Source organism: Dendrobates tinctorius, unplaced genomic scaffold (assembly GCF_039654945.1).
Source record: "Dendrobates tinctorius isolate UK_male_01 unplaced genomic scaffold, ASM3965494v1 ptg000012l, whole genome shotgun sequence".
In the NCBI taxonomy this organism is placed as follows: Eukaryota; Metazoa; Chordata; class Amphibia; order Anura; family Dendrobatidae; genus Dendrobates; species Dendrobates tinctorius.
In genome coordinates this window covers 19193463-19211731 of record NW_027361680.1, presented here as the reverse complement: position 1 = coordinate 19211731, position 18269 = coordinate 19193463, and the positions used below count along the sequence as shown (strand labels likewise).

The 18269-nt window shown below is 41.1% G+C and overlaps 1 protein-coding gene across 4 annotated transcripts in view; it reads left to right on the top strand.

The window, feature by feature from the left end:
* The window catches only part of FHIT (fragile histidine triad diadenosine triphosphatase), a 183631-nt gene extending 166081 nt beyond the window's left edge, over window positions 1-17550 (top strand). For all 4 annotated transcript variants that reach the window (XM_073558035.1, XM_073558034.1, XM_073558036.1 and 1 more), the window contains one exon: window positions 16473-17550. In XM_073558035.1, the coding sequence (XP_073414136.1) occupies window positions 16731-17177 (447 nt within the window). In that variant the 5' untranslated portion in view covers window positions 16473-16730 and the 3' untranslated portion in view covers window positions 17178-17550. The remainder of the gene's footprint in view (window positions 1-16472) is intronic.
* Window positions 17551-18269: the final 719 nt, after the last annotated feature.

The window sequence follows — 18269 nt, the reverse complement described above, 5'->3', positions numbered from 1 at the left end:
ACTGTGGCCCTCTCTTTCCTGACTTCCAAATATTAGGGCCTTGATCACTACCTCTTTTAACTGAAGGAAGGTCCTGGTCTGGCCTGCACATCGTGATAGCACAAAAGAGTTAGGTTACTTTCACACTAGCGTTTCCTGGAGATGCAGAGGGATGCGCACGGCTGCTGTGAAGCTCCGCCCACGGCCGCACCTCCTCCGGTCAGCTCCGCCTATGGGGGCATGACGCTGCATTCGACCTGCGTACCCTATCTTTAGCATTGGGTATGCAGGCCGTGCACAGGTATGCGTTTGGCGCATTCATCCTTTTGACGGTGCGCCGACCTGCGCCAAACGCATCGTGTTGCATTTTGGTGCGCTCGGCGCACCGTCAAAAGAACGCATGCGCTGGCAAACGCATACCTGCACACGGCCTGCGCACCCAATGCTAAAGATAGGGTACACAGGTCACATGCAGCGTCATGCGCCCATAGGCGGAGCTGACCGGAGGAGGAGCGGCCTTGGCGGAGCTTCACAGCGGCTGTGCGCATCCCTCCGCAGCTCCAGGAAATGCTAGTGTGAAAGTAGCCTTACACATTCCCATCTGTACGATGTGCACGGCCATACTTATAGACAATATAGCACTAATTCACAAGAAAAAGTATAACCACAAACGATAGAGGCTATAATTCAAAATTAAAATATAAATCTTTATTATTAGGTAAACAATTTAATGAGTGCTCACAAAGTGGCGGCAAACTGCAGGAGATATAAATATAAGTAAGTCAAAAAGTTTATAGGAATATGTATGAAAGAATATATGTAAAAATTCATATGAAGCCAATTAACATGATAAAATGCATAGTGCAATAAATATAGAAAATGGTAATCAATATAGTAAATATTTGTCCAAATAATAAGCCCAATGAACTTAGATAATCCATAAATCTACATCACGTATACATCCATTGGACTAACAACATGACTGATTATGTAGTCATACATGTACCCGACAGAAGCATACTTATAAAATATGAGAGCGAAAGGGTGGACTAATACATAGAGCCATGTTAACTATTAAATGAAGAGTGAGGAAAAATAAGACAAGAATCGGTGAGGAGATGGAGGAAGCAATACCGTAGAAACAAAAAGGACATGGATAGGACAAAAGGATGGATTGGATTCGCCACAAAAATGGCAGATTTGCTTTTTCCAGGCAGTCATCCAGTTTTCTGTAGGTCCACGAGGATGCGGGTCTGTCCTGGATCACGTAGGGTTTTCCCGGTGGACTATACCCCAAAATACAGCATTTGCCACTCACCGGGTGGTTCACGGTATAGTTTACCAACAAAGAGAGCGATGGGATAACTGTTTAACAAGTCAGAAGCCTCCGGAATGGTGGAATCGCCCTTGCTTCAGCTGATCGGCAGAAACATTGGGCGGAATCTCCGGGCTATCTAGGCCGGGTATCCAAAAAGAAAATGGAAGAATAAGGCACATCACAAAATACATACATTAGTATGTGAATATCTTATACTGGCGCAGAAAAAATATATGCCAATTATGCATCAATGCTCTCTGATCGGATAATCCATGTGTCAGCACTGATAGAGCTTATATGAATATATATTCCAATGCTAGTTAACACAGGAGTCCATATATTGGCAGATAATACATCCTAAGCACATAATGATTGCACAATGCCCGCTTGCATAACAAACCTTAATCAGATGGACCAACTTTAAAGCACAGTGCTATATGCATACCTGGGGGTGAAGAGACAAACCCCAACGCGCGTTTCGCGTCAGCTTCCTCAGGGGGTTATGTGCAAATGGGAGAAATGTGGCTATAAATAGTCCTCATGGAGGCCGAGTCGCCATGCAGTATAGTGGCACTTCCGGCGCTGGTCCTGAGAACCGGAAGCCATGAAGTCAGCGTTACACAACACATTACCTGTGGTACCGAGGGTATTCGACTAACCTCACGCCAGTTGCGTATTAGAGTGCGAGAGCATGTCCACGACATCAAGAAGGCCAGTGATGTCGCTGACATGTCTACTTTGAAACCGATACCTCGACATTTCAGGAGCGTACATTCGTGTGATGCCAGGCTCCTGAGAATCAAGGGGATTGATAAACTGTTTATGGATGGTTGAGGGGGAAATTGGAAGAAAAACCTCTCCCAATTGGAAGCCAAGTGGATTATGAGGGTGGATTGTGTACGACCCAAAGGCCTCAATGAGGTTTTGAGCTTTGTTCCGTTTTTATAATTCATTATTTGTCTGATTTTAATCTGCATATTCCTTTTTTCGTTTCTTACTTAGGTTTTTCTAGGTCCTTTGTTCCTGTCCTCTCTTTCCGGGTCCTTTTGATCTTTGGGTGAAATGATCTACCATATCACTTATATAACACATCATTGAAGAAATTCCTCCTATGATGAAAAGAATGAATAACAACTACCATACTATCCATTGTGTCATATTATTTATGTTTTTCATCTATTGGTGTTTGGATTTGTTGGGATATTTCCCAATGTTGAGGGACATTAAATAGGAACTATCCATTTATATCATCTTGGGATATATGTATACCCAACCGTTTTTATGCATAAACTGTATTGATGTGTCTTTACCCTTTTTTGATATAATCTTTCAACTATGTCATGGATTTTACTATATATGTAGCTCCATTTTTATTAAACTGGCTATATTGGGGTCACCCCTCCCCCTTTTCTGGGTTTTGCCCTGTTTGTATTTGTCCATAAGTGGGTTATAAAGTGGGGACTGTACCTATATAATCATTATCTTTGGGGGTATATACCCAGATATATCCAGTTTAATGTATGCATATAATACATTGATATGTCTTAAATTGTTTGATATAGTGTTACAACTTCTGTATCAGATGGGTATTCCTCTCTTTTTTACATGTTCCCATGGATCCAACTATAATGACACATATTTTAGGTCATTCTGTGGAATTACAATTGTTTTGTGCTAGCTGTCATATGTTCACTCCTTGCCGTGAGCGCTTCCGGGAGCACGGCCGATCACTAGTTGTCATGGACACGCGTCCCTCTTGCGCCGTGGGTCCTGCCTCTCAGCTGACGTGTCGCTGTCTGGCCGGTTCCTGTGACGTAGGACGCTGACTCCATGGCTTCCGGTTCTCGGGACCAGCGCCGGAAGCGCTGCTATACTGCATGGCGACTCGGCCTCCTTGAGGACTATTTATAGCCACATTTCTCCCATTTGCACATAACCCCCCGAGGAAGCTGATGCGAAACGCGCATTGGGGTTTGTCTCTTCACCCCCCAGGTATGCATATAGCACTGTGCTTTAAAGTTGGTCCATCTGATTAAGGTCTGTTATGCAAGCGGGCATTGTGCAATCATTATCTGCCAGTATATGGACTCCTGTGTTAACTAGCATTGGAATATATATTCAGATAAGCTCTATCAGTGCTGACACATGGATTATCCGATCAGAGAGCATTGATGCATAATTTGCATATATTTTTTCTGCGCCAGTATAAGATATTCACATACTAATGTACTCATTCTATGTACCCTCATTATCATTGTATATTGTGTCATAGATATTTATCCCAGTGGAGTCTGCTGTGATTTACATAAGATTACACACTCATTTATGCTATTGGGCACACAGATATTTACAGTCATGGCCAAAAGTATTGACACCCCTGCAATTCTGTCAGATAATATTCAGTTTCTTCCTGAAAATGATTGCAAACACAAATTCTTTGGTATTATTATCTTCATTTAATTTGTCTTAAAAGAAAAAACGCAAAAGAGAATGAAGCAAAAAGCAAAACATTGATCATTTCACACAAAACTCCAAAAATGGGCCGGACAAAAGTATTGGCACCCTCAGCCTAATATTTGGTTGCACAACCTTTAGCCAAAATAACTGCGACCAACCGCTTCCGGTAACCATCAATGAGTTTCTTACAATGCTCTGCTGGAATTTTAGACCATTCTTCTTTGGCAAACTACTCCAGGTCCCTGATATTTGAAGGGTGCCTTCTCCAAACTGCAATTTTTAGATCTCTCCACAGGTGTTCTATGGGATTCAGGTCTGGACTCATTGCCACCTTAGAAGTCTCCAGTGCTTTCTCTCAAACCATTTTCTAGTGCTTTTTGAAGTGTGTTTTGGGTTATTGTCCTGCTGGAAGACCCATGACCTCTGAGGTAGACCCAGCTTTCTCACACTGGGCCCTAAATTATGCTGCAAAATTTGTTGGTAGTCTTCTGACTTCATAATGCCATGCACACGGTCAAGCAGTCCAGTGCCAGAGGCAGCAAAGCAACCCCAAAACATCAGGGAACCTCCGCCATGTTTGACTGTAGGGACCATGTACTTTTCTTTGAATGCCTCTTTTTTCTCCTGTAAATTCTATGTTGATGCTTTTGCCCTAAAAGCTCTACTTTTGTCTCATCTGACCAAAGAACATTCTTCCAAAATGTTTTAGGCTTTTTCAGGTAAGTTTTGGCAAACTCCAGCCTGGCTTTTTTATGTCTCGGGGTAAGAAGTGGAGTCTTCCTGGGTCTCCTACCATACAGTCCCTTTTCATTCAGATGCCGACGGATAGTACGGGTTGACACCGTTGTACCCTCGGACTGCAGGGCAGCTTGAACTTGTTTGGATGTTAGTGGAGGTTCTTTATCCAACATCCGCACAATCTTGCGTTGAAATCTCTTGTCAATTTTTCTTTTCCGGCCACATCTAGGGAGGTTAGCCACAGTGCCATGGGCTTTAAACTTCTTGATGACACTGCGCACGGTAGACACAGGAACATTCAGGTCTTTGGAGATGGACTTGTAGCCTTGAGATTGCTCATGCTTCCTCACAATTTGGTTTCTCAAGTCCTCAGACAGTTCTTTGGTCTTCTTTCTTTTCTCCATGCTCAATGTGGTACACACAAGGACACAAGACAGAGGTTGAGTCAACTTTAATCCATGTCAACTGGCTGCAAGTGTGATTTAGTTATTGCCAACACCTGTTAGGTGCCACAGGTAAGTTATAGGTGCTGTTAATTACACAAATTAGAGAAGCATCACATGATTTTTCAAACAGTGCCAATACTTTTGTCCACCCTCTTTGTTATGTTTGGTGTGGAATTATATCCAATTTGGCTTTAGGACAATTCTTTTTGTGTTTTTTCATTTAAGACAAATTAAATGAAGATAATAATACCAAAGAATTTGTGTTTGCAATCATTTTCAGGAAGAAACTGAGTATTATCTGACAGAATTGCAGGGGTGTCAATACTTTTGGCCATGACTGTATATGGTACATAGTTTTCTTTGGCTAGCATATTTTTCTGCCATATTTATATGTAAACTGGATGCAACATGCACATTTGCACTTAGGCATGCACATAGCACTTTATATCATTGTTATTTGCGGCACATCATTGCAGCATTGACCTCATATTAGTGTTTATCTATCACTGTCCTCATTTGGGATGTGTTTATTGTTGGACATATACTCCCTTTTAGTGGCGCACTTGTGCTTATTTCCTTATATCATTGTTGATGTGATGCATCTCTCTACCATGCAGTCCTTTTGATGTGGATTCGTGCATAACAAATGGGTGGTGTTCACACCTGCATGTTTTCTTCTCCTGTATCTTATCTTTATGGGCACCAATAAAATATATTTATATTAATTTATTTTGTGATGCGCCTTATTCTTCCATTTTCTTTTTGGATATCTATTATATTGGGAAGGGCGGTAAATATTGAGACCTCTTTAGGACTCTTATCTAGGCTGGGTGTAGTCAATTAAAGGTCCCGCAGACCGTTTCATGGGCCTCAAAACCAGCTCTCGTCCCATTTTTAGATGGACGCCTTTTTTTACATGCGTCTGACTGCACCACACTATATGCGGCAAATGCCATCACACTCAATAGGGCATTATGGCTCATGGAATGGAAAGAGGTCTGCACCCAGAGAAAGATCTCCGACATCTCTTTCTTACCATAGTGGGTCTTACATGGACAGTAGTCGGTCCAGCTTATCTCTGAGGCTATGGGAGAGAAGAACAAATTTCTTCCCCAGCAAGGCTTAAGGTGTCTTCCTCATTGACATCGGCAACAAATCCGGATTTGGTCCTTTTGCATTAATCCGGACTTGTCCACTAAGAACGCTCCCATCAGCAAGGGATCCCAGGCTTCTCATAGGTCCAGCCAGCAATGTAAGAGTCCACCCCAAATGCTCTGGACCTGAGAAAGATGGGTACCTGATGCTTTTCTGCTCAGTGATTTCTGGCGTAAGCCGTCAAAACTACCATTACGGACGGCCCCTGTTTCGTGAGGGCTCCTTCTTTTATGCCGTTCGCATTGAGCAGGCCCTAAACCTGGTGTCTGCTAGGTGCAAAAAGATTGCATTTTCCTCTCGTCCCTCTACAGGATGTTTTTCTTTATGTCCTCCAAAACTCATGCGTTAGAACAAGGACTTCTTTCCGAACCATAGATGCACAGCGTCAGGATGGAGTCAGTATTCGATACTATAAAATGTAACGATCGGGTATTTCTACTCAAATCTGTTCGTACTTCTCAAATTAGGGATCTGTAGGGCCCACACTGGATCTTGGCCAAGGTATACCTTCCACAGATGGAGTCTCTCCGTTCATTTCTTACCTGGATCGTGAGCAGCATCTTCAGTTCACATTCTTTGCCACTCTTCCCATTAGTACTTCCGGATTGCGATGCAGGCACGGGGGGTAAAAATTGCAGCAGCAATTGAAGTGATCCCCTTCCATTATCTATATTCTCTTCTGGCAGTCCGCGCCAGAAAACTGTTCTCGGCTTCCAGTGCTGCTCGCCCCAAAATAGCCTCACAAGCGGTGGACATTGAGGTTTTCTCTTCTGATCCAATCACCAGTAGTGACTATCGATGCCAGCCTTCTCGGCTGGAGAGCAGTCTTTCGAATATCCTGGTAATCCAAGCTATCTAGTTAACCCAGCAGCAGTTCCAGTATCTACTCACAAGTTACCCCATTCGAATTCAATAGCATAGCGCCAAGGTTGTTGCATACACCAAGGAGGCCCTTTAACAGACCTGCGCTTGTTAGGGGACTCCAAACAGGAATCTGATGGCTTCAAGACTGAATGCCAAGGTACCCAGCTCCAAAGCCCGATCTTGGGATCCAGAATGCCATAGGGATGCACAACTGGTTACTCCATGATACCAGTTTCGTCTTTCCTTCCTGCCAGCGGTCATCACGTAGTCAAAGGTAGAGGCCGTTCCAGTATACCTAGACGTCCTGGATTGTTCTCGCTGGACGTGATATGCAGAGTTTCTACAGATTGTACACATCACAAAAAATACGTGCGCGAAACGCGCGTTGGGGTCTTTTTGCTGCTATCAGGTATGAATACAGACTTTTCAATTTAACACATTCGTTTCCTTGCATATTTATTGTGGCATCAGTTTCTCTCATTGTTGCACTAACGTTGCTTTACTACATGAAATCTTTTTTTGCATTTGCACTTTATAAATAGTCTTTAAAAAAGTTTCTTACATTTAAAGCCTTTGAATAGGATATTTGGGATGCGTTTTTTGCACCCTATATTTAAAATACTATCCATCTTTGGTCCTTTTTTTGCATTAATATGTGCTCATTGTTGCACTAACGCTGCTTTATTACATGAAATCTTTTTTCATTTCTGCATTTGCACTTTATAAATAATCTTAAGGTTTTTTTGCCACTATTTAAGGCCTTTGAATGGGATATTTGGGAGGCGTTTTTTGCACCTTATACTTATAATACTGTCCATCTTTGGTCCTTTTTTGCATCAATATGTATAATAGAAAATGTGTGCAACGTGAATAATTAGTCTATTTATGCCATAAGGTTATTCTTGCAGCCCTTTTTTAGTATTGGTGTTTCCCCTCCCAAAAAATCTTTTTTGCATTGTTGCATGTATTAATTTAACTTAATTGTGTATTTTTTGTGATATATATATATAAAAAATTGCATTTTTGCTAATAACAGTTCAAAATAAATTCTATTTTTATGGTAAAAAAAAGCTTCCTTTTTCTCTCGGGTTTCTTATGTATTTTTTGGAAGTAGCTATTTACCTTGGCACTATATTTTATTTGATTTAGATTGTACACATCATCTGCAGGTGACTGCTACATTGTCCAGATATGCTCTCTTAACGTCCTATGGATCAACAGATCGACGATCTGGTGTTTAACTGTCTGGCTTTCAAAGCCTGAGCTATAAATTAACTCCTCTAGGGTTTCCACCATGATTGACGCCCAGAGGCAGACATCAGGTCGCATCAGTCATCTCTCCTGAACACCTTTCGCATGGTGTAGGGACAACGGTTGTTCTCTTCGCGTCTTCACTGTTCCATTCCTTCTGAGAGTTTTCCCCAGACTGTCTTGGAAGCCGGTTCGTGGCGCTCACCTTTCTCAAAGATCCAAGATCTGGCCTATCTTCATCCCAGCGCAGGATTACTTCCAAGACGTAAGTCAGGATTTTCATTCACAGGACTTCTCAGGGGTACCCCACTACAAAAATCCGTTAGAAGCCTGGGACGTTAACTCGGTCCTGGGTGCGCTTTAAGAGATGCCTTTTGAGCCGTTCCATGATGTCTCGAGGGCAGTTCTGCCTTGTAAAGTCGCTTTTGTCGTAGTGTCATTTATCAGGCAACACTCGGAGCTGACCGTTATGTCCTGTTGAGCTCATTTGGGTTTTCCGCTTTCTCATCAGTACAACCCCCTTTTTGGCCAACGCGGTTTGGTACTTCCATTTTTAACAATAACTTTGTCTTTCCCTCTTTGGGCCCAACACTGGTACTTCGGGTGAGTAAAGCTATGCGCGTCCTGCATGCAGTGAGGGCTCTCAGGGCGTATGTCCTAAGGACGGCACTCTCCTGTAAGCCACTTCAGAGTCACAATAGCCATAGAAATTAGTTTGGCTATTCAGGAGTTATACTTCCTTGAGCATGTTTGGGGTAGGATGAAATAGGAAGCTTGGAAGACAAAACCAAAGAATCTAGATGAACTCTGGGAGGCATGTAAGACTGCATTCTTTGCTATTCCTGACGACTTTATTAATAAATTGTATGAATCATTATTGAACCGCATGGATGCAGTCCTTCAAGCTCATGGAAGTCACACAAAATATTAAATATGACTCTAATAGCACCACAACTTCATTCACCAATGTTATGCAACATATATTTGTATTTTAAGTTAATTATTTGTTTGAATATCACATTACTTTCTGGGGCCAACAAAACTTTTTTCTCGCCAAAATCTGACCATTCTGTGTCCATTAAATGATAAATATTTCTGCATTGATGCCAATTTATTTTCTTAACCTAAACCACATTTCTGAGGGTTTCAACTTTCAAAAGAATAATTTATACAACCAATGGATGAATTTAACGTCAGGTTATAAGCTTTTATTTACAGTTGTGGCCAAAAGTATTGACACCCCTCCAATTCTGTCAGATAATACTCAGTTTCTTCCTGAAAATGATTACAAACACAAATTCTTTGGTATTATTATCTTCACTTAATTTGCCATAAATGAGAAAACACAAAAAGAATTGTCCTAAAACCAAATTGGATATAATTCCACACCAAGCATAAAAAAAGGGTGGACAAAAGTATTGGCACTGTTTGAAAAATCATGTGATGTTTCTCTAATTTGTGTAATTAACAGCACCTGTAACTTACCTGTGGAACCTAACAGATATTGGCAATAACTAAATCACACTTGCAGCCAGTTGACATGGATTAAAGTTGACTCAACCTCTGTCCTGTGTCCTTGTGAGTACCACATTGAGCATGGAGAAAAGAAAGAAGACCAAAGAACTGTCTGAGGACTTGAGAAACCAAATTGTGGGGAAGCATGAGCAATCTCAAGGCTACAAGTCCATCTCCAAAGACCTGAATGTTCCTGCGTCTACAGTGTGCAGTGTCATCAAGAAGTTTAAAGCCCATGGCACTGTGGCTAACCTCCCTAGATGTGGACGGAAAAGAAAAATTGACAAAAGATTTCAACGCAAGATTGTGCGGATGTTGGATAAAGAACCTCGACTAACATCCAAACAAGTTCAAGCTGCCCTGCAGTCTGAGGGTACAACAGTGTCAACCCGTACTATCCGTCGGCGTCTGAAAAGGGACTGTATGGTAGGAGACCAAGAAGACCCCACTTCTTACCCCGAGACATAAAAAAGCCAGGCTGGAGTTTGCCAAAACTTACCTGAAAAAGCCTAAAACGTTTTGGAAGAATGTTCTCTGGTCAGATGAGACAAAAGTAGAGCTTTTTGGGCAAAGGCATCAACAACATAGAGTTTACAGGAGAAAAAAAGAGGCATTCAAAGAAAAGAACACGGTCCCAACAGTCAAACATGGCGGAGGTTCCCTGATGTTTTGGGGTTGCTTTTCTGCCTCTGGCACTGGACTGCTTGACCGTGTGCATGGCATTATGAAGTCTGAAGACTACCAACAAATTTTGCAGCATAATGTAGGGCCCAGTGTGAGAAAGCTGCGTCTCCCTCAGAGATCATGGATCTTCCAGCAGGACAATGACCCAAAACACACTTCAAAAAGCACTAGAAAATGGTTTGAGAGAAAGCACTGGAGACTTCTAAGGTGGCCAGCAATGAGTCCAGACCTGAATCCCATAGAACACCTGTGGAGAGATCTAAAAATGGCAGTTTGGAGAAGGCACCCTTCAAATATCAGGAACCTGGAGCAGTTTGCCAAAGAAGAATGGTCTAAAATTCCAGCAGAGCATTGTAAGAAACTCATTGATGGTTACCGGAAGCGGTTGTGGTCGCAGTTATTTTGGCTAAAGGTTGTGCAACCAAATATTAGGCTGAGGGTGCCAATACTTTTGTCTGGCCCATTTTTGGAGTTTTGTGTGAAATGATCAATGTTTTGCTTTTTGCTTCATTCTCTTGTGTTTTTTCATTTAAGACAAATTAAATGAAGATAATAATACCAAAGAATTTGTGTTTGCAATCATTTTCAGGAAGAAACTGAGTATTATCTGACAGAATTGCAGGGGTGTCAATACTTTTGGCCAAAACTGTACGTAACATAGATAAGCGACATAACTTCTGTCAGGGAGTGTAACACCCATGGTCTGTGTCCCCCAATGAGTGTCTCAGAGAAAAAGATTTTAAAGTGAGTACACAAAAATCCCTATTTTTAAGTGAATAGAAAATTATAAGACATTAAGTCTCCTGATAAGTCGTCTGTGGGGAGGATGACAAAATGCAAAGAGATAAGGGACTTCTTTAGGGAGAAATGTGTGTGTCACCTATCTATTGAGAATCTGTATTTTTGTTTTCTATTAGTCACCCTTTGACTAACCACCAAGGGGTGAACTGTGATTTATATGTTTGTCTTCTATCTAGGACTTTAAATAAAAATAATAGACATGAACTCCCCATATTGATGAGACTTTTCAACATCATAGAAAACTAAAAACAAAAAAAGAAAAAAAAAAATTAATCCTTATGGAAAGTTTTTTTTTTTTTATAGTACGTTAGTTCCTTGGCCCCAAAGTTGTTATATTGATCCATACATATAAATGAACAGGGATAAAAATAGCATACAGTGGGGCAAAAATTATTTAGTCAGTCAGCAATAGTGCAAGTTCCACCACTTAAAAAGATGAGAGGCGTCTGTAATTTACATCATAGGTAGACCTCAACTATGGGAGGCAAACTGAGAAAAAAAAATCCAGAAAATCACATTGTCTGTTTTTTTTTCATTTTATTTGCATATTATGGTGGAAAATAAGTATTTGGTCAGAAACAAAATTTCATCTCAATACTTTGTGATATATCCTTTGTTGGCAATGACAGAGGTCAAACGTTTTCTGTAAGTCTTCACAAGGTTTCCACACACTGTTGTTGGTATGTTGGCCCATTCCTCCATGCAGATCTCCTCTAGAGCAGTGATGTTTTTGGCTTTTCGCTTGGCAACACGGACTTTCAACTCCCTCCAAAGGTTTTCTATAGGGTTGAGATCTGGAGACTGGCTAGGCCACTCCAGGACCTTGAAATGCTTCTTGCGAAGCCACTCCTTCATTGCCCTGGTGGTGTGCTTTGGATCATTGTCATGTTGAAAGACCCAGCCACGTTTCATATTCAATGCCCTTGCTGATGGAAGGAGGTTTGCACTCAAAATCTCACGATACATGGCCCCATTCATTCTTTCATGTACCCGGATCAGTTGTCCTGGCCCCTTTGCAGAGAAACAGCCCCAAAGCATGATGTTTCCACCACCATGCTTTACAATAGGTATGGTGTTTGATGGATGCAACTCAGTATTCTTTTTCCTCCAAACATGACAAGTTGTGTTTCTACCAAACAGTTCCAGTTTGGTTTCATCAGACCATAGGACATTCTCCCAAAACTCCTCTGGATCATCCAAATGCTCTCTAGCAAACTTCAGACGGGCCCGGACATGTACAGGCTTAAGCAGTGGGACACGTCTGGCACTGCAGGATCTGAGTCCATGGTGGCGTAGTGTGTTACTTATGGTAGGCCTTGTTACATTGGTCCTAGCTCTCCAGTTCATTCACTAGGTCCCCCCGCGTGGTTCTGGGATTTTTGCTCACCGTTCTTGTGATCATTCTGACCCCACGGGGTGGGATTTTGCGTGGAGCACCAGATCGAGGGAGATTATCAGTGGTCTTGTATGTCTTCCATTTTCTAATTATTGCTCCCACAGTTGATTTCTTCACTCCAAGCTGGTTGGCTATTGCAGATTCAGTCTTCCCAGCCTGGTGCAGGGCTACAATTTTGTTTCTGGTGTCCTTTGACAGCTCTTTGGTCTTCACCATAGTGGAGTTTGGAGTCAGACTGTTTGAGGGTGTGCACAGGTGTCTTTTTATACTGATAACAAGTTTAAACAGGTGCCATTACTACAGGTAATGAGTGGAGGAAAGAGGAGACTCTTAGGCCTGTTTCACACTTCCGTTTTTGTGTCCGCCAAACGGATCCGTTTCCGTTTTTTTGACGGAAACTGATGCAAACGGATCCGTTTTTTAAAAACGGATCCGTTTTTTTGACGGATCCGCGGTAACCGTAATGGAAGTCTATGGGACAAAAAAAACGGATCCTGCAAAAAATGGCGGATCCGTTTTTTTACGGAAAACAACGGATTTTGACGGATTTGAAAAAACGGAAGTGTGAAACAGGCCTTAAAGAAGTTACAGGTCTGTGAGAGCCAGAAATCTTGATTGCTTGTTTCTGACCAAATACTTATTTTCCACCATAATATGCAAATAAAATGAAAAAAAAACAGACAATGTGATTTTCTGGATTTTTTTTTCTCAGTTTGTCTCCCATAGTTGAGGTCTACCTATGATGTAAATTACAGACGCCTCTCATCTTTTTAAGTGGTGGAACTTGCACTATTGCTGACTGACTAAATACTTTTTTGCCCCACTGTATATAAGAAATAACAAAACTAAATTTTGTTTAAAATATATAAATTGGTCTATATTATTAGTAGCCAGTGTAGAAGGGGAAAAAAATTAGAATTACAAGAAAGTTGCAAAGCTTAGGGTTTAATTCAAACCTATCGGTTGAACTGTGTCTAGGGTCCAGTTTCACTTAGACTCTCATTGGGAGATTCTCTTAACATTGCCTCCACGTGAACCAATAAGGATGTGCTCAATTTCTTTGACACATAACTGTGTATGGTCACATCCATGATATTTTTTTAAAATGCTGGCAATAATCTTCAATGCTTTTGAATCCATCTTCATTTTTGCTGCCATAATGTCCCTTACATGCTTATGCACCCTTGTCTTCAATCCTAAATAAACTTTGGGTCATGGGCAAGATGCATAAAACACCACTGCACGCGTAGAGCATGAAATATTGTCCGTAAAAGTGTATATTTTTTGCCTTCTGAGTTGGTAAAATGTGTGGCTCTCATTGTTGTACAGGTGGCGTTATTGCCATTACCATGTGTAGTGGTCAAGAAAGGGACCTACCCTTTGTCCTTATACTTGACCACAAGCATGTTTTTGCTACATTGGGCTCTGTTCTCACCCCGTCTGAGCAGCTTCCCAATTTAGTGTCCAATGGATTCCTCTCAGATTTTTGCACACAGTACTGCAAGCTGCGGTAGCTCTGGCTCAGAGGAACTTGAAGAGTGGGATGCTGGTATAAAAATTATCTATGTGGAGGTGATGACTTTGATCCAGCAGTGGGTACACTAATTCCCACACAACTTTACCATTCACTCCCAGGACAGAGGGTCATTCAGGGGGTTGAATCCGGGCGTCATTCTCTTCATAAACCCTAAATCTGTGGGTGTACCCTGAGATACACTCACACAAATTGCAGAGTTTAATTCCGTACCTGGCCCTCTTACTGGGCAGGTATTGACAGAATTTGAGCCTCCCCTTGAAATGTATTAGAGACTCTATGTAGTTGTCCCTTTGAGTAATATACACGTCAGCAAACTTGTTGCTGAAGTGATCAGTGACCAAACATATGAAATCTCAAAGTTTGGGGTAATCTCAGGGTGGACATTGTGCATTATCATTGTAATTCAAAATTTTGTGGATGGCCTCAAAGTGTGTCCAGGGCATAGCCATGCAGAACAGCGGCGTGTTATGTAAAACATCAACAATCTTAATATTGCTGAATTTCTAGTTTCTTCACTAACACCATGTGAAGGTCAAGGCCCCAAAACTTCATAATTTCTACGGCTTCTACAGAGGTTCACCTGGCAAATGATGAAGTTGGATTTTGGGGTAAAAATTGTTGGGCATTCAAATTTGCAGGGACACAATGAGATCTGCCAAATTGTCAGTGAAAAAGACATTGAAAAAGTCAACTTCTGTGAGGCTAGTGGGTCAAATTGGATTCATGACTGAGCCAGAAAATCATGAATCTGTGACTCGTAATTTTCAGGAGGCAAGGTCATTTTTTCACTTGTGTGTTGTGAACATTTTATTATTATTATTATTAAATTTAAAATCGAAAATAATCTAGAAAAAGATAAAAAATAGAAAACCATAAGTTTGATAAAAAAAACACAGTAAAAAACAATTAGTGAACGCCCGCAGCTAAATTGCGCTAATCGTAATTTTTGCAGTAGAAAAAAACTGTAGTACGATTACTATAAGAATTTTGAACTAACATTCTGAAAGTACAGTTACTAGACGGACATCAGTAAAAACAAATTACTGAGCTCCCACAACTCAGATGACTTGGATTGTGATTATATTTTAGTAAAAAAAAAATACTGTAGCCATTTGCTACAATTTATTTTTACTGTGGATTGCACAATTCCTAATCTAGCTCTGTCAACTAATCTAAATGATTATTTATTGGATTCTTTTTTTTTTACACAAAAAAACAACCAGATGCCAATCAGTGACCTGGGTCACTGATCAGCACTCAACATCTGTAGGACGCAAGCATGGTTCTGGTGCAAAAAGGGGATGAAAAGGGGAAAAAAAAGTCCTGGCAACAAGCGAGCACAGATGCTGATCAATGATCTGTGTTACAGATCAGTGGCTACAGAACGCACACACGGAAATAAAAAGCCCTGAAAAAAGTGAACACGGGTGCTGATCAGTGATTTGCGTCACTTATCATCACTCAGCCTCTGCAGGATGCACGCACAAGAAAAAACTGCCAAATATTGAGCAATCAAGTACTGTTCAGCGCTCGGCAGCAGAAGAGGGGTGAGGAATGGCTAAGGGAGAGGGGTATTGGTGTGAATTAGGTAAAATCAGGAGACAGAAACAGGTCAAGAAAGGATCAGAAACTTCTTTCGAACAGCATCAGCAGTGATGGCACAGGCTTAAAAAATTATGTGACACCACAAGGCCCAGCAGGTGAGGAGCTGATCAACAGTGACCACTTTGCAACTTCTCCAAGCTTGAGTGAGGAACTGCAGGGCAGTCACTGTAAGGTCTCATCGTATCTCTGCTCACTGATTGATGCTATCGGCATCATCGTCTTATCGCACCAATCAGTGCTAGTGCTGCTGACGCTGACGCTTCCTAGCACCAGATTCTGTTGCAACACCAATCATAGGCTGACCTTCATTGTTTCAGGCAATTTAATTGCTTCAAACACTAAAATCGTTGTGCTTGACTGTTCAGAATTGAGCAGCCACTCACAGCGATCGTAGTTGCGGGGGGGGTGGGGGGCGATGCCAACCTCCGAGGGGATGAATCCCAGTGCCCTGCTATCAGAAACAGTAGGCACATTCAGGCGGTCACTGCATGTTTAGTCACAGTAGTCACATGAATTACATGACTGACGTATATATACTTCACCTTCTCTTCCATGACGTAGATACATCAAATGCTATAAAGGGGCTAAACTAGTCATGATCCAGTTGACAAAATAGTGCCACAGGCCGACTTCACTTTATTCCTAATAGTGCATTTGCTAGCGTAATGAGTACAGTTTTTTTGATTAGTAATTAATATACATTTCTTTATTTGTTCTCTTTTTCAGAGTGAAACTACTATAATAAAATCTGGTATAGAATCTTCTGGAATTACGAATCTTTGGTCATTTCTCTGTTGATGAGCCCATATCTTGTTACAAGCTGAAAATCCAATTTACAGTGATTGTTTTTGACATCCCATTATAAAATACACGTTCCTATATTTTTTTTTTTTTTTTTTTAAATATACATTTTTATTTTTAGAGGGAGTTTTGTTCTTTCTCAGTCTAACACAGCAAAGATTATTGCTGGTGTTTTATCCTGCCATGTCTTTGTGGTTTGGTAAACATCTCATTAAGCCAACACTTACCTTTTTAAGGACTGAGTTGTGTTTTGCTCTTGTGAATAGGAAGCCAGTAGTACCAGGACATGTCCTCATTTGTCCAATAAGGTCAGTAAAACGTATTAAAGACATGATGCCTGAAGAAATAAGTGACCTCTTTCACACAGTACAGAGGGTTTCCAGCGTGGTAGAGAAACACTTTGGTGGCACCTCACTAACCATCTCAATTCAAGATGGTCCAGAGGCGGGACAGACAGTCCCTCATGTTCATGTGCACATTTTACCCAGAAGAACGGGAGATTTTGAAAAGAATGACACCGTGTATGAAGCCTTGTTTGACCATGACAAAGAAGAACTAGCAGCTTCAGAGAAGTGGAGATCTGAGGAAGAGATGGAAGCAGAGGCTGATGAACTAAGAAAGTATTTCTGAACTGGAAATTTCTGCTGCTACTAATTTTCCATTTCATCTTGTATCTGCACGTAGATATAATATTAGACCTGTGATTGGCAATAACTGTACATCTGATTGAAATTCTGTTATTAGGATATCATTAAAGGGATTATATAAATGTGAATGATTGTATAATGTATTCTGTAATGGTGAATAAAAAATGTAAAAATATTTCATGAAATTAAGAGATAACAACATGAAACTCCTTAATCCAGGATGATAGAAATTCTCATGCTTTATCACCTCTTCTTGCTGTAGCAATCTATCTGATGGATAATCTAGGGATTGATTGGGTTAAAGTGACATTGTTCAACCAGTCACTGATAAAAATAAACTTGTCATTATTGTCCTACTGGATTTTTTTTCATCTGTGAACAAAAACAAGTTTGAAACATAGTTGGATAGGTTTTCTGCAAAGTTTTCATCTTCTTCACTTCAGCACAGTATATTTTTATCAGTGTAAATGGTGTCACCAAGACAAAGTGGTATGTACAGCAAATTTATCCTTAAAGCGAATATGTCAGCAGGATTTTGCTAAGTAAACTACAGACATTGTCAGGTTGCTGCTGTTACACTAATTAAAATGATACCTGGGGTGAAGAAATCCATCTTCTAGTTCAGGTGTAATCAGCGTTAGAAGTTTTCAGTTAATGATATGCCTGTGCTCCATGGCGGTACTGTAGGCAGAGTCTTATTTTCCTGCTCTAAGCCAGAGAAACCAGGGAAATACCTGCCCACAGGCTGCCCTGAAGATGATCATAGAGACCAAGAGACAGACTGTTTATGCTCCGGTGTGGCTTGTGGACAGGTCTTTCTGCCTTAGAGCAGGAAGATAAGACTCTGCCTACAGTCCCTCTCCGGAGCATTAACTGAAAATTTCTAACACTGGTTAAACAGGAACCACAAGACAGAATTCTTCTTTCCCTGTCTAATTTTGATCAGTTTAACAGCAGCAACCTGAGAGTGTCTGTAGTTTACGTAGCAAAATCCTGCTGACAGGTTCACTTTAACCCTTTCCTGACATACGACGTACTATCCTGTTCATGTGCCTTGGGCCTTAATGCCCATGGA